The sequence below is a fragment of the Macaca mulatta genome, chromosome 11 (genome assembly GCF_049350105.2).
Source record: "Macaca mulatta isolate MMU2019108-1 chromosome 11, T2T-MMU8v2.0, whole genome shotgun sequence".
NCBI classification, from domain to species: domain Eukaryota; kingdom Metazoa; phylum Chordata; class Mammalia; order Primates; family Cercopithecidae; genus Macaca; species Macaca mulatta.
The window spans coordinates 10164061-10181121 of record NC_133416.1 but is presented as its reverse complement, the minus strand read 5'-3'; the positions used below and the strand labels follow the sequence as shown (position 1 = coordinate 10181121).

At 33.3% G+C, this 17061-nt stretch overlaps 2 protein-coding genes across 5 annotated transcripts; both read right to left on the bottom strand.

The window, feature by feature from the left end:
* Nucleotides 1–3453: 3453 nt before the first annotated feature.
* LOC732516 (NKG2-FE2) lies at nt 3454–4476 on the bottom strand (the record flags this gene model as incomplete). Its single annotated transcript, NM_001042637.1, is given in 2 exon segments — nt 3454–3496; nt 4280–4476. Coding segments are annotated over 2 exon segments (230 nt in total), but the record flags the coding sequence as incomplete, so codon positions are not given.
* Nucleotides 4477–6276: 1800 nt separating this feature from the next.
* On the bottom strand, nt 6277–14404 carry LOC709790 (Uncharacterized). 4 transcript variants are annotated; one of them, NM_001434659.1, is given in 7 exon segments: nt 6277–6578; nt 9473–9567; nt 10448–10548; nt 12144–12295; nt 12843–12887; nt 13676–13774; nt 14149–14359. In NM_001434659.1, coding segments are annotated over 7 exon segments (681 nt in total). In that variant the 5' UTR covers nt 14336–14359; the 3' UTR covers nt 6277–6576.
* Between the last annotated feature and the right edge of the window lie 2657 nt (nt 14405–17061).

Below are 17061 nucleotides of genomic sequence, written 5' to 3'. Positions count from 1 at the left end.
TGAGACAGCTGAGTGACTAGTGGACAGGGAACTTAGGCTATGCAGGTACCCTGGATGAAGCAATGATTCATGTCCCAGGTGAGATGGATCCATACACTATATAAAGGATTTGATCACACTACTCAGAACAGTGAACAATTTAAAACCCGTGAATTTTTTCTTCCTAGAGTTTTCCTTTTAATAGTTTTGGCTGTGGTTGAGCCTGGGTAACTAAAACCACAGAAAATGTAATTGTGGATCATTCCTAATATTTATATCAACATTTCATTAACTTTCAACATCTTTATTTATGACTATAATTGCACTTAAATTTATTCACAATGTTATTCTGAACCTTTTTATATTCTTCTACTATATAGCATCATTCAAAAAACTTACTCCAATTTGAACATTGAGCCATTTATTGACACCCATGGATGATCACTGCTGCTGACACTGCTGAGACACCAACCCATGAGAGAACTGATAGGGAGCCCAGAAGTTGCTAATGGAAAATACAAAATTTTCATTTAAATAATAATTATAAAAGATTTTATTAATTTTTAGGTGCTTTCTTTGAATTCTAAACTTTTATTAATTTTTAAAAGTGCAAGTAATACATTCTTTCATAGGATGCTTAATTTTCAAAACAAAATAAATACATTAAACAAAATAGTAAGCTTGAAAATGACTTTTATAGTGTAAAAAACTGTTACAAATTTTTATAATTTTGACTTAAAAGGAGCTCTTCAATTTTTATGCTTAGTACATTCAATTCTTCTTATTTTAATAAGCAAAATTGTGATTCATGTAATTTAATAGTTGCCTGGGTTGGTAAGACAGACACAGTAAGAACTGAAATAAACGTCCTGATACTGCACATGTTTTTCTCCAGATATTCTGATTAAATAAATGTATTTTTCCACCATGTTTCTCATAGTGGAACTTTTCCTTCTTGAAGTTTAGAAGGAAATTGAAAGGTTGCCATTGAGGAAATAAATGACACAGAGGCCAAAAATGGGCTTTTCTGGGCACCACACCACTCTCTAACTAGATAAGCGCTCACTTTTATCTGATTCGGCTTTGGTGGAATGACAACGGTCTTGACCAGGTACATCACTCCTTTTTCTCTGCTACTCCCTACTAAATACAACTCTAAACTCTGCAAGCAAGGAAAGACACATAGGAAGACTCTGAAAGGTGGAAAGAGGATGGCAAAATGGTTTGGGACTCCAGAATCAGGGATCAACAGAGTGTCCGGACATCTTCAGTCCCCCACTCAGCAGAAGAAAGTGAACTAGTCCTCTGTTTCTCAGAGCAACGGGAGGTGGCTCAGCTAAACCCACTCCTGCTCTGTATTGAAAGCAACACCAGGCAAGGCTGGTACCACTGGCAAGGATGATCTAGCAGGAGACCTGCTACCAATTAGGAGCTAGAGGAAGTGCTTCTCCTCCCAAACCAAAAGACACCAGGGTAGGTGCGGGCGAGAGCGATCAACAAAGGAAACCCATGACTACACGTGCACATCCAGGTTCCTTTTTGTCCCTGAGGACATAAGACTCCCTTCCCTATCCAGAGACACAGGACTGAATGGATTGTAAGTGTTCTATGTACATCATGCAGCAATGAACAGTAACAAACAACAGCTAACTGCATTATTGCACAAATATCATATAGGAGTAAAAGAAGACACACATGAAAATGCACACTGTATGATTCCCTCGACATAAATCCAGAAACAGGCAAAGCTTATTTATCACATTAAAAGTCAATACAAAGGTTTGGAGAGGAGGCAGGAAAAGTGAGGAAGGCATATCCAGGGGCAGGATTGCTGGGGCTGGAAACTTCTATTTCATGATCTGCCTTGTATCATGAATCCATTCACTTTGTGATCAATATGAATGACTATGACATGCTTAGTTTTCTTTATATTTATTTTGGGATAAAAATATTCATAGAAGAATGGGTTTCCATGAAAAGCAAAACTGGAAATCATCAAATGTGCATTAACAGTATATGAATATAAAAATATTATGAAGTCAGTTGAATATTACACAGACTTAAAATATATGAATTAAATATGTATAAACATATGGATGATTTCTACAAATATGATATTGACGGAATAAGCTTTTAGTAAAGTGTTGAAACATTTACGTCTTACCATTTCTTCTTCATTATCTATAGAAAGCAGACTAGAGTTCTTTGAAGCACAGGTCAGCAAACTCTCTTCCCAAGTTCTTTTTTCCTTACCAATGTAATAACAACTGTTGGTATATGTAATCCACTCCTCAGGACAATGGCCACAATCATATGCTAAATAAAGATATGAATTACTATGCAGAACAATATGTTTACAAATTAAAATTATTTTATATATTTGCAAAGCTATAAACACATAGGTACACAATATCTATGCATCCTCATAGGCTGTTAAATATATATTTTAAAACAACTAGTCACTCATACACACAGGCACAATGTAAGGTCCACCTCTCATCCCTTAATTGTGTTCCCATATAAAGCAAACCAGCAAACAAAAATTCACCCTACACATCTTAAACATCACTGAACAAAACTGCTTTTTAAGTATAGTAAAATTATTTATCTCTTATCATCTTATAGTATTAGGAAATTTCAGTTAATTAAATGCAACAAGAGGGTATAATGATTTTAACTGAGTATTTCTACTTATTATTGGAGAAAAGGAATTCCCCTCATGTAATCTTTATTTTATAAACATTTATGGCTTAGTGCTATAGTTTATTCTCCCAAAAATTTTTCTTGTCATTTTGCATCCCTTAAGATAGAGACAAAATATAAACTGTACTAACATCAGAACACTGACAATCATAATGTACCTTTCTGGATTCTTGTATTCAGGGAAAAATTGTTCTGCTCCAGTACTCCAATACCTAGAAAAATTAAAGTAATTCTTACAAAATTAACAGCTAGATAAACCATAATTTCAGTTGCTTACTTTGAAATATAAAATTTAAAATTATTTTAAACTGGAACAATCTGAAATAAAAACGATCTTTAAAACAAATATTTTTAAAGCCATTAGCATAAAACTTCACCATCTCTTATAGTATTTGATTTAACCACTTTCAAAAATTAATTTGTTTTTCTAAATATTTTTTTCTTAAATCGTGTCTTTGAATCATGAAATCATAATACATCTCTCTCTGTGTGTATTATATATACACGCATATTTAACACGCAAAAATAAACAAATATTTTCTACAATTATTCTGTTACTTATAATTTTGAAAAGTTCAGAAGAACCGTATTATCTTGGGGTTCAGATATATACATTAAAAAGAGAATTCTAATCCTCATTATTATGAAATGTTTCAAGGCATTTCCAATCATTACAGTGAAAAGTTCCCTTATAATCTTTCAATAATACACTTACAAGGAATAAGAACTACTGTTTTTAACACAGTGGCCATCAGGACAATGCAAATGATTCCCAGGACCTCAGCAGTGAGCTTCTCTGGAGGTGGCAGTAAACCTGCAGGGAGAGAAATAGAGGCACTGAGAGAGGGGAGATAGAGAGTTGATGAGGTTTACATATAAGAGAACCCACATGCACAGGGAAACATAAAGATAAACGCAGCACACCAACACGGCACAAGTATACATATGTAACAAACCTGCAAGTTGTGCACATGTACCCTAGAATTTAAAGTATAAAAAAAAGCCGGGCGCGGTGGCTCAAGCCTGTCATCCCAGCACTTTGGGAGGCCGAGGCAGGCGGATCACAAGGTCAGGAGATCGAGACCACAGTGAAACCCCGTCTCTACTAAAATTACAAAAAAAATTAGCCGGGCGCGGTGGCGGGCGCCTGTAGTCCCTGCTACTCAGGAGGCTGAGGCAGGAGAATGGCGGGAACCCGGGAGGCGGAGCTTGCAGTGAGCCGAGATCGCGCCACTGCACTCCAGCCTGGGCAACAGCGTGAGACTCCGTCTCAAAAAAAAAAAAAAAAAAAAAAAAAGTATAAAAAAAAAAGAGAGAAACTCTGGCCTCTAAATCTACATCTACTATGGTAATGTTTCTCTCAGAATATACCAGTTCATTTTCAGTAAATATAATGCTCCATGAGTTGTTGATCACAGATTACAACTGAACAATGCCTGAATAAAATCAGGCTTCAGATTTCATATTAGAATATTAGATCCTGACTTTTGACCTCTGATTGTCACAAGTGCAAAATATTCCCTAATCTTTCCCCATCCTTCTGCATTCAACTGCACATCCTAGAACGATAATATTGAAGATCTATTTAATGTTTTACCTTTGCAGTGATATGTCTTGTCATTCCCTTGATGATCTGAAGAAGCATTTTGAAGGTTTAATTCTACTTGGAATATTTTCTGTTCGGTTCCTGAAATGGAGCTTTTATTGCCCTTAAGTTTCCTTTGCTGCCTCCCTGGCTCCTGGGCCAGACTCACTTCAGAGTAGGTTCCTCTTTGTTTATTCATCTCTGCAGCCGTGTGATGTCAGGGACTGTGCTCTATGATAACTGCTCTTAAGAAGTTATAAATGGTGTATATTTTGACAGGATCCCTGGTATAGGCAAACTGCATGTGTTGGTGGCTGAGTAATAATGTTCATTTTGCTGTTGACCAATATAAAAGTCTAGTACCAATTTCCTAAAGTTTTAAACTGAAATCTCTTTAAACAATAGGTCATTTTTTAAAAGGTATTCTGTATTTGACACAATATTATTAATGGGAACAATAAAAAACAATACGTTTGTGAAAACTAAGAAGTAAATGAAAATAAATATCCTCATTAATTTAAAGTGAAATTCTACAGAAATATTTTATCACCAATACCTGTGTAAAAACACTAAAATTGAAATCTGAAAATAAAATGCACTAATTGTATGACAATTTTAAAATTCATTAATGTAAGGATTGAGTGCTAAAGATGGAGGAATGGTTTGTTAGCGTATAGAGCAACTTTTAATACTAAAGTACATTAAGTTAGTGACTTACGTTCATTTACTAAAAGGGCATAAGGTCTTGGCAAATGTTTTTTATTCTGAATGATTGAGGACATCAGAAAAACTGTTAAAATTTTAAAGAAATATTTTATACCTTGTGAAACATTACATTAACTTAGGCATAAATTCATTACTATAGAAAATCATTTAACTGCTTATTTTACAGAATTGATTGCTAATTGGTTTAATGGATAAAATAGGAAAACTGGAAATGATAAATGTAAGTTTGGACCATCTATGAAAGAACACTTTAGGTTCAAACTTTCAGAAAGATCCTGTGGCTGTTTTAAAAGGCAATGAGGGTCACTTTGGTTGTGTAAGTAATTGTAATAAATCAGAAAATATAATTTAATAATCTAGTCAATGAGCTCTGTAGCCAGTGAGACCTAAAATTAATTAGAGCTTTGAAACTCATAATGCATGACCATTTACAAAGTTACTTAGTGTCTACAACCCCAGTTTACTAATCTAGATTGGGGAAAGTAATTTATAAAGTATAATGTATGTAAAACACTTACACAACCTGGCACACATTAGCCCTCAATTATTTATTTTTAATTTATAATTTAATTTATTTATAATTTAATTTATTTAAAATTTAATTATTTTCAACACAATTGCCATTTTATTATTTCTAATTCATACTGATTGTGTAAAATAACTAATTAGGTAGGAGACTGATATCAGTGTAGTACCTCTTTTCTGCAATGTTTGTTTGGCTCAATTTTTTTAAGTCATCCTATTATTTATAATTAAGATTAGATTTGCATTTTATGGAAACTACTTCATTATTGTTTTCTTAAAAAAATAAAATCTGCTTCAATTAAATATGTGTATGAGAAATTATGTTTGACATTCACAATTTGATGTATATTGATTATTAAAGTCTGGGCTACATATAAAGTATTATTACATCCATAATGATTATAAAATTTCAAATTAATTCTTCATTGTCATGATATTTATTGGTTACACTCTAAATTATACTGATCAACAAACCTATTATTATGTATGCATGTACTTGACTAATTCTCCACAGGCAATCATGTAAATACTTTTAAAAATCCTCAAACACATGTTATATTTTGGGTTGTTTTTCACCCTGAATTATTCATGTAAAGACAGTTCTAATTTGATTTTATTCTGTATTAACTTTACCTTGTTGCATCACATTTAATATTTACAATCTTCTACTAAAAGGGATGTCTCTGGGAAGAATAAATTATTAAACAATATTGTACTATATCACCACGCCAGATTGAAATATAAAAATCCATTCATTATATTGTTCATTGATTTATTTTCCAATCATAACTGTCTGCATTTTAATAGGAATATTTGTTGTAAATGACTAATGCTTAAATCAAACTATATAGAGAGGGAAAAGTAATTTTTAAAATGTCACTTAGTTAAAAATAGGGAGGGCAGAAAAAGTAGATTTTAAAAACACAAGCTAAATGGTACATGAGCACTCAGGTGCGGTGGCTTATGTCAGTAATCCCAGCAACTTGGGAGAGCAAGATGTGTAGATTTCTTGAGCTCAGGAGTTCAAGACCAGCCTGGTCAACATGATGAAATCCCATCTCTACAAAAAAATACAAAAATTAGCCAGCATGGTGGTATTTTCCTGTAGCAAGTTACTCTGGTGGCTGAGGTGGGAGGATCGCTTGAGCCTTGGAGGTAAAGTGGAGGGTGCAGTGAGCTAAGATGAAATTTACTGAAATTGGGGAAATATGCTTCATAATGATAAATTAATTTTCCAAACCATTAGTAATATATTTTTATCATTGCATATACCTAATGATACAAATTCAACATATAATTGAATAAAGTGAACAAGTAAACAATCATAAATGGGATTTTAAAGACTCTTCTCTTGATGCTTAATACAAGACAGGCCAGTGAGCCTGTAGAAAGATTTAAACTAGACAAGTAACTATCACTCATATGAATACATTCACACACGCACTCACACATATACCCACTAGGAAAGCTTGGCCAGGAGACAGTCGAAATGTACCTATTCAAATTTAACATTAATTAATAAAAAGTAAAAAACATTTAAAACCACTACCTCACCACATGAACCACATTTATAGAGGGATGAACATTTCCAGTTTCATAGAAAATGTTCTAACTATATTTTACCTACTATAGAAGTCAATAAACAAAAATCTGAGAACCTTATATGGTTTTTATTTCAGTAATGTATGTCTAAATAACATATGGGCCAAATAAATTATCAAGATGAATGGTCACAAGATTCATCACAAGATTTTGAAAAGGCACAGATATTTTATTTCTAGTTTAAACATGGCAATACCATTATGGTATTTACAGTTATTAAACAGGCAATAAAACTATATTATCAATGTATTTAATGTCCATATGAAATGGAAAATTCCTAGGAAATGCTCATTACCAAAATATAGTACCTCAAATAGAAATCTGAGTAAACTCTACATGTACTGAAGACATTAGTTTAGACATAAACTTTTCTACAAAAATAGCCTGCAAACTCAGATGGCATCACTAGTGAACGATAACATTTAAAAATAAAGTGGTACTCTTCATTATTATTATTATATTTTGAGTTCTAGGGTACATGTGCACAATGTTCAGGTTTGTTACATAGGCATAGGTGTGCCAGGTTGGTTTGCTGCACCCATCAACTTGTCATTTACATTAGGTATTTCTCCTAATACCTAATATAAAAGGTATTATGTATTAAGTATTTCTCCTAATACCTCCTTCCCCAATCCGCCACTCCCCGACAGGCCCCGGTATGTGATGCTCCCCTCCCTGTGTCCATGTGTTCTCATTGTTCAATTCCCACCTATGAGTGAGAACACGTGGTGTTTGGTTTTCTGTCCTTGTGATAGTTTGCTGAGAATGATGGTTTCCAGCTTCATCCATGTTCCTGCAAAGGACATGAACTCATCCTTTTTCATGGCTAAAGCAGTACTCTTAACAGATGCTTCCAGGTTATAGAAAAAGAGAAAATCTTCCCAAGATAGCCTTGAGACCAAAACTTTTTCAAGTACATAGCTATAAATAAAAACATAGTCAAATATCCTTGTGAACATGGATAAAGAAACAAATCTTACCCTAGATAAAATATGTGCACTGATATTTTATAAGGGGCAATATACAATGATCTGCATGGATTTGTTTCGGAAACAAAGCCTAGTTTAACATTTGACAAAAATAAAACTAATTTATTTTATAAAATGTTGTATAAAGAAAACACATATCATTCTGAGTAACAAAAAATAAAAATGTTACAACAATTGATAAAATCTATTAGAAAAAATGAATATTATAAAACTGCTTCAATATAAGAAAGATGTGATTTAAAAAGACCAAACTTTGTAAATATGAATAATACGTTGAATTATTTTTTGCCAAAACCAGAAAATGATACATATGATACACGCAAAATTTGATGGTACCTTCTATTCGACTATGAATATAAAGCACTAGCCAGAGAAAATAAATGAAGAAAAAATAAGTTATGGCACATGGATAGAAAAAATAAAAGTGTGATTATTTGCAGATAAAATTGCTGTTTATATAGAAAATCCAGAAAAATCTATGTTTGAAATGATAGATTTAAATATGTAAAATAAGTGAAATAACTAGGTACAAAATCAAAATGCAGACATCAATTGTATTACTATTTACAGTAACAAAAATTATTAAAGGGAATATTAAAATCAGAATGCCATTTACAAAAGCATGAATGTAAAATATCTGCATTTCTGTATGATTCAATCCCCCAAAATATATAATATAATAGAGAGAAATTAAAGAGATCCCAGTACATTGAACCCAGTACATTGAAGGGCACAGTATGATATTGATTGGAAAAGTCAAGAAGCTAGTCTTTAAATATTACTTTAGAGGTTAAATGCAGACTCAAGCAATCCCAGGACAGTATTATTATTATTTTTTTTGGAGAGCTTTATTGAGGTATCGTGTACATGGTATAAATTTCATCCGCTTAAAATAATTAAAAATCAGTGATTTTTAGTATATTCACAGAGTTACAACCATCACCACTACTGAAATTTAAAAAGTTTTCATCACTGACACAAAGAAACATTCTAGCAATTAGTGGCCACCTCCTATTTCAACCTCCCTTAGGCATTGGCAGCGCTCTTTTACTTTCTTTCTCCATGGTTTTGCTTGTTCTTGACACTTCATATAAACTGACCCGCAAAACATGCAACTTTTAGGAAGTCCGAATGCCACAAACATGTTTAGTAAAATGAACCCGACCTAAATGCTAGGATATCCGTACTTCTTAAATTGTGTGCATTATATTTCAATAATCGATTTAGAATTTTCTTATTATTAGAGCAAATAATGCAATTCATTTTAAGACTTATGCAATCATATCATTTCTATGTTAACAAATATAAAATTTATCTGATGCACTGCAAACTCAAATACTTTCATTCTAAAGCTTATGCTTACAATAATATCTTTTTGAAGATCCACACTGGACTGATTTAAGTCTATCTAGATGTAGCATTGCACAGTTATATTCAGCATGATCTGAGTCTTTGATCCTGTAATGGAGAAAAATCCATAATTCTGTTACATTTTATGCAAACGATTCATGAGACAAGAACATTTTTCATGTACTGTAAGAAAACAAGTTTAAGAAAAAGGGTAATTAAAATTTTCATATACTATTACTAAAAGTCATTATTCTGAAAACTCAATAAAGTAGTCCTCCCTTCATCCACGGGGGATATGTTTCAAGACCCCAGTGGATGTCTGAAATGGCAGATAGTACAGAACCTATAGAGAGATTGTGTTGTGTCTACACATTCCTAAATATGATAAAGTTTAATTTATAAATTAGGCACAACAAGAGATTGACAACAATAACTACTAATAAAAAATTATAAGCAATATGCCAACAGCAGTACTCTTGTACTTTGAGGATATTCTTAAATAAAATAAGGGTGGCTTTTTAATGAAAACAAGCACTGTAATTCCCTGATAGTCCATCTCAAGCTCGTCCAACTCACGGACCATGGACCACATGTGGCCCAGGCAGCTTTTAATGTGGCTCAACACAAATATGTAAACTTTCTGAACACATTCTGAGATATTTTTGCAATTTTTTTTATTTAGCTCATCAGCTATCATTAGTGTTAGTGTATTTTATGTGTGGCCCAATACTATTCTTCTAATGTGGCCCAGAGAAGCCAAAGTTTAGACATCCCTACTCCATCTCATAACCAAGAAAGTTACTAGCTGACCAATGAGCGGTTGACATATAGGGACTACTATGGACTATTGTGAAATATTTATATCAACATTTCACTAACTTTCCACATCTTTCTTCATGTATATGATTCCACATAAATTTATTCATATTAGTCTTCTGAATTTATCCTTTATATATATTGTTATATAGCACCGTACAAAACAACTTACTCATGTTTGAAAGTCAGACCGTTGATTGTCACCCATGGATGATGACTGCTGTCACGAAACACACCAGTCCATGTGGATGGTGAAATGGCAGTCAGAAATTTCTAAAAGAAAAGAAAGAATTTTCACTTAAATAATACTTATGAAAACATTATAAAAACAATATATTAAAGTTGAAGACCACTATTTGCGGTACCAAAAACTTTCATAAATGTTTATGATTTTGATATAAATGAACTCTTCAATGTTTATACTTAGTACTTTCATTGTCATTTTCATGTTAATAAAGACATTTTAATTCTTGCATTATAATAGTTACCCCAATTGACTGAATAAACACAGGAAGGATTTAAATAAGTTTCCTGATACCGTGCATTCATTCCTCCAGATACTGTGACGAAATCAATCTATTTTTGTACTATATGTTCCAGAGTTGGAGATTTAGAAGGAAATGAGAGGTTGTCATTCAGAAATAAATGACATAGAAGCTACAGATTGTGTTTTCTGGGTACCACACCATTCTTTAACTAGATAAGCCCTCACTTTTTTATCTGATTTGGTTTTGGTGGAATAACAGTGGTCCTGACCAGGTGATGTAGACTCATCTCTCTCTGCTACTCCCTACTAAAAATAACTATAAACTCTGGGATTAATGAAAGACAAAAGCAATGGAGAACTCTGAAAGGTGGAAAGAGATAGATGAAATTGTCTGGGACCCTATCATCAGGATTCAACAAAGTATCTGAGCGAGCATGTGAAGGCCCCCACACGACAGAAGAAGGTGACCTAGGCCAGCTGTTTCCCCACACCCAACCTGGCAACAGGAGGAGGCCCAGCAAAGCTCACTCCTGCTCTGTATTGAAGGGGAGTCCCCTCCACAACACCAGGCGAGGCTGGTACCACTGGCAAGGATGATCTACCAGGAGACCTGCTATCAATACAGCCAGAGGAAGTGCTTCCTTCTCATTCCAAGAGACACCAGGGTGGATGTGGGTGAGGAGGATCAGCAAAGCGACCCCATGACTACCAGTGCACCACCCAGGGTCCTCTTTGTCCCTGAGGGCAGGAGACCCACTTCCCCATCCAGAGACAAGGACTCAATGGATTCTTAGTGTTCTTTGCATATAGTACAGCAGTGAACAGTAACATACTACTGATAACTGCAATAATATGGAAGAATTGCACAAATATCAGATAGGAGTGAAAAACACAGACATGAAATTCACATTGTATGATTCCCTTTTTATAAATTCAAGAACAGGCAAATGTTATTTATAATATTAAAAGTCAAGACAGTGTTTTGGAGAGGAGTCAGGGTAAGTGATGAGTGTATACACAGGGGTGGAACTGCTAGAGCTGGAAACTTTTATTTCATGATCTGATTTGTATCACATGAGTTCCTGCACTTTGCGATCGATCTGCATGACCAGATCATATCATGCCCGATAAAATTAGATGCAACATTTATTGTGTATTCAAAGTATTTATAGAAGCATGGTTTTCCTTGAAAACAAAAACTGAAAATAAAAGTACATTAGCAGTATATAACTTTAAAAACATTATTAAGTCAATCAATTGAATATTACATAAACTTGAAAATATATAAGATAATTATATGTACACACACGGATGTTTCCTACAAATGTATTATTCACTGAAAGAAGCTTTTCATAAAATCTTTGAAACATTTATATCTTACCATTTCTTCTTCATTATCTATAGAAAGCAGACTAGAGTTCTTTGAAGTACAGGCCAGCAAACTCTCTGCCCAAGTTCTTTTTTCCTTGCCAATGTAATAACAACTGTTGGAATATGTAATCCACTCCTCAGGACAATGGCCACAGTGACGTACTAAATAAAGATATGAATTACTATGCAGAACAATATGAATGTTTACAGATGAAAATTAGTTTACATATTTGCAACAGTATAAACCTGTATGTGCTTAACATATTTATGCATCCTTACCGGCTTATAAATATATATTTTTTAATAACCGAGTCAGTCATACACACATGCACAGACAAGAGTTAGCCTCTCATCCCTAACTGTGTTCCCATATAAAGCAAACCAACAAACAAAAATACACTCCACACATGTCTTGAACATCACTGATACACAACTGCTTTTTTAGGATAGTAAAATTATTCATTTCATATCATCTCATAGCAGTAGGAAACTTCTGTTAATTGGGAGAAAGAGGGTAGAATGATTTTAAGTGAGCATTTCTACTTATTGGAGAAAAGGAAATGCTGCCTTATAATCTTTGTTTATAAATATTTATGGCTGAATTTTATGGCTTATTTTCTGCAAAAATGCCATCATTCTTTTACATGCCTTAAACCAGACACAAAATATAAATTGTACTAATATCAGAACATTTAAAATAAATATGTACCTTTCTGGGTTCTTGTATTCGGGAAAGAATTGTTCTGCTCCAGGACTGTAATAGAAAAATTAAAATGAGTTTTATAAAAACTAGTATCTAGATAAACCATAATGAGTTTAGTTTCTTACTTTGAAACTTTGTGTGTTATTTAAATTGGGGACAGTCTTTAATAAAATTCACTTTTTCTATAAAAATAAATGACTAGATCTTCGAAAGAAATATTTTTAAAGACTTTAGCACAAAACTTCACCATCTCTTGTAGTATTTGATGTAACCACTTTCAAAAATTAATTTGTTTTTCTAAATACTTTTCTCCTATAGCATGCATTTTAATTATGAATTCAGAAAATACGTTGTATGTGTATGTGTGTGTATATATAGATATATAGATTACATACACACAAAAAACAAACACATATTCTCTACAATGATTTTGTTATTTATGTTGTGAAAAATTCAGAATAACCATATTACTTTTGGTTCCAAATTATACTAATATCTGAACGTTGAAAATAAAAATGTACCTTTCTGGGTTCTTGTATTCGGGGAAGAATTGCTCTGCTCCGGTTTATCTACCGGAGAATTGCTCTGCTATGGTTTATCTACTAATACCTAGATAAACCATAACAAGTTTAGTTTCTTACTTTGAAACTTTGTGTGTTATTTAAAATGGGAACAATCTTTAATGAAATTAACTTTTTCTATAAAAATAAATGAAGTAATAGATCTCTGAAATTAACGTTACAATGAGAGTTCTATTCTTCAACAGTATGAAATATTTTGAGGCACTTCCAAGCATTAAAGTAAAATGTTCCCATCTAGTCTTTCAAGAATGTGCTTACAAGGAATAAGAACCACTGTTTTTAACACAGTGGCCATCAGGACAATGCAAATGATTCCCAGGACCTCAGCAGTGAGCTTCTCTGGAGGTGGCAGTAAACCTGCAGGGAGAGAAACAGAGGCACTGAGAGAGGGGAGATAGAGAGTTGATTAGGATTCCATACTAGAGAACCCACATGCACAGGGAAACATAATGATAACCTCTGGCCTCTAAATCTACATCTACTCTGGTAACCTTTCTCTCAGAATATACCAGTTCATTTTCAGGAAACATAATGTTCCATGAGTGGATCGCCGATTACGGTTGAACAATGCCCTAATAAAATTAGTCTTCTGATGTCATATTAGAATATTAGATCCCAATTATGAACTCTGATTCTCACAAGTGCAAAATATTCCCTAATCTTTCCCCACCCTTCTGCATTCAACTGCACGTCCTAGAACAATAATATCGAAGATCTATTTAATGTGTTACCTTGGCAGTCATATATTTGATCAATCCCTTGATGATTCACAGAAGGATTTTGAAGGTTTAATTCTACTTGGAATATTTCCTGTTCGGTTCCTGAAATGGAGCTTTTATTGCCTTTAGGTTTCCTTTGCTGCCTCTTTGGATCCTGGGCCAGACTCACTTCTGAGAAGGTTCCTCTTTGTTTATTCATCTCTGCAGCTGTGTGATGTCAGGGACTGTACTCTATGATAACTGCATTTAAGAAGCTATGAGTGGTGTATATTTTGACAGGATCCCTGGTATAGGCAAACTGCATGTGTTGGGGCTGAGCAGTAATGTTTACTTTGCTGTTGACCAGTGTAAAATGCTGGTACTAATTTCCTAAAGCTTTAAACAAAAATCACATGATATAACTGGTAATTTTTTAGATGTATTCTGTATTTGACATAATATTACTAGTGGGAACAATAAAAACATTAAACTTGTGAGATAGGAAGTTCATAAAAAAAAATTTGTGTTAAATTAAGGTTAGATTCTTCAAAAACACAACACCAACAGACTGCATGTGTTAACAATTAAAATACTGTATTTAGTAATACACAAATTTTATTATAGTTTTAGGATTCATTGATGGTTAAGGATGGTGTGCCATAAGATAAAATAATTCTGCTAGCATATAGAGTAACTTCTTATACTAAATTTCTAAATTAGGAAATCAGAAAAACCATTAAAATTTTAAAAATACATCTCATATCTTGTAAAACATTACATTACCCTATGCATAAACTAAATACTATTGAAAACAAAATATATTTTGAATTGCTTCTTTTACACAAGAAATTGATAATTGATTTAATGATTGAAATAGGAAAACCTAAATGATAAATAAACGTGTGGGCCATCTATGGAAGAACAGTGTCCAATCAAACTTTCAGAAAGCTCCTATGGTTGTAGAAGTCAGTGAGGGTCGCTTTGGATGTATAAGTAATTGTAATAGTTCAGATAATGTAATTTAATAATCTAGTCAATGATCTCTAGTCAGTGAGACTACAGTTAATTCTAGCTTTGCAAGTTTTAATGTGTGACATTTAGTAAATTACTTAGTGTCTATTAACGTACTTTACAGTGGGAAAAATACTTTATAAAGTATAATGTATGTAAAAAACAAAACACACAATCTGGCGCATATTAGCACTGAATACCTAATAGACATTTTAACTATTTGTAACACAACTGCCATTTTATTATTTCTGATTAGCATTAGAGTGTGTAAAATCACTCATTAATTAGGCATCTCATGTCAGTGTGGTACATCTTTTTTGCCATGTTTGGTTCAATTGTTTTAAGTCTTTCAATTGTTTATAATTCAGGTCAGATTTGCATTTTATGGAAATGATTTCAACCTTGCTTTTATTAAAAATTAAAACTGCTTTCATTAATTCTAGGTATGTGATTGAAAATTAGGGTTTGACATTCACAATTTGAGGTATCCATTTCAAAAATTTATTTTTAAAGGCTGGTCTAAATGTAATACACAGTTAAAACAGTAATGATTATAAAATCCAAAATGAATTGTTCATTGTCATGATGGTTATGGGTTTCACTCTGAATTACATTGATTGACAAACGTATTATTATGTATGCATCTACTTGAGTGATTCTCCACAGGCAATAACTCTAAGAAATTCTCAAACATATTTTATATTTTGGCTCGTTTTTCACCTTGAATTATTCACATGAAAAGAGTTCTACCTTGATTTTACTCTATATAAACTTTACCTCAGGTGCATCACAGCCAGTATTTACAAACTTCTACTAAATTAGAGGAGCAAGTAGAGAAACTGGGAGAGTAGCAACACATATACCTTCTGTCACCAGAAAGCCACACGCCCTTCAGTGGAGAGGTCAGGTTACCTCCTAAAGACACAAACCTTATCTGTGATCTTCACAGACTGCCCTTTGAAGGGTCAGAGTGAGGCAAGAGTGGAAAAAGTAGATTCCTCGCCAATGTGTTACTTCAGATTTGAACAGGAAATTCTCACCCTAGGGCTATTTTGAATGAGTTTATCTCATCACACATTTTATAATACATGAGGCTTTGGGTGGTTAGTGTGGCATTTAGTCTGTCCATTTTCAAGTGCCTCTTAGAGAAATTATTTTAATGATCGACAGGGTCGGGGGAGAGCAGAGATTTAACCCATGGAGTTGATTGTTTCCATCTCAGTCACATTCACCAAAATCTTGTAACTTTTTAAAAGTATCTTAGATGGTTACTTTCTACATTTAGACAAGGTGGCTAAAACTTGGCATTGTATACTTCTTTATCATATACCCCTATAATATCACTGCTATCATAATAATAAAATTTAAATAATAATCTTATCAATCGGAATTTAATGTACTTGTCACTGTTTTGAGAAAATGTTACATTTTCAACTTAATTGTAACTGACATGAATTCTCAAACTTATCTTCTTGATTTCTTTGCCGTAGTTCTTAAAATTCCCTCATTCATTTTTCTTCTTTATGTAAGTTAACCAGATTCCTCTGACTAAAATAAATGTCTCTTGAAGGAATAAAATATTAAACAATACTGAGCTATATCTCTATGCCAGAGACTGCAATAATAAAAAACTACTCACTATATTGTTCACTGATTCCCTCTCTAATAATGACTTATTGTCTGCATTTTAATAGAAATATGTGTTGTAAATGATTAAAACTTAAGTTTAAGTAGGGAGGTAAAAGCAATTTTAAAGACATCAACTACATAAAAATGGGGAGGCCAGAAAACGGAGATTTTTAAAGCATAAGTAAAATTGTACGAGTGCCGGGGCGCGGTAGCTCATGTCAGTGATCACAGCATCCAGAATCACTTGAACTCAGGAGTTCGAGGCCAGCATGATACAGAGGATGAAACCCCTTCTCTCAAAACAAA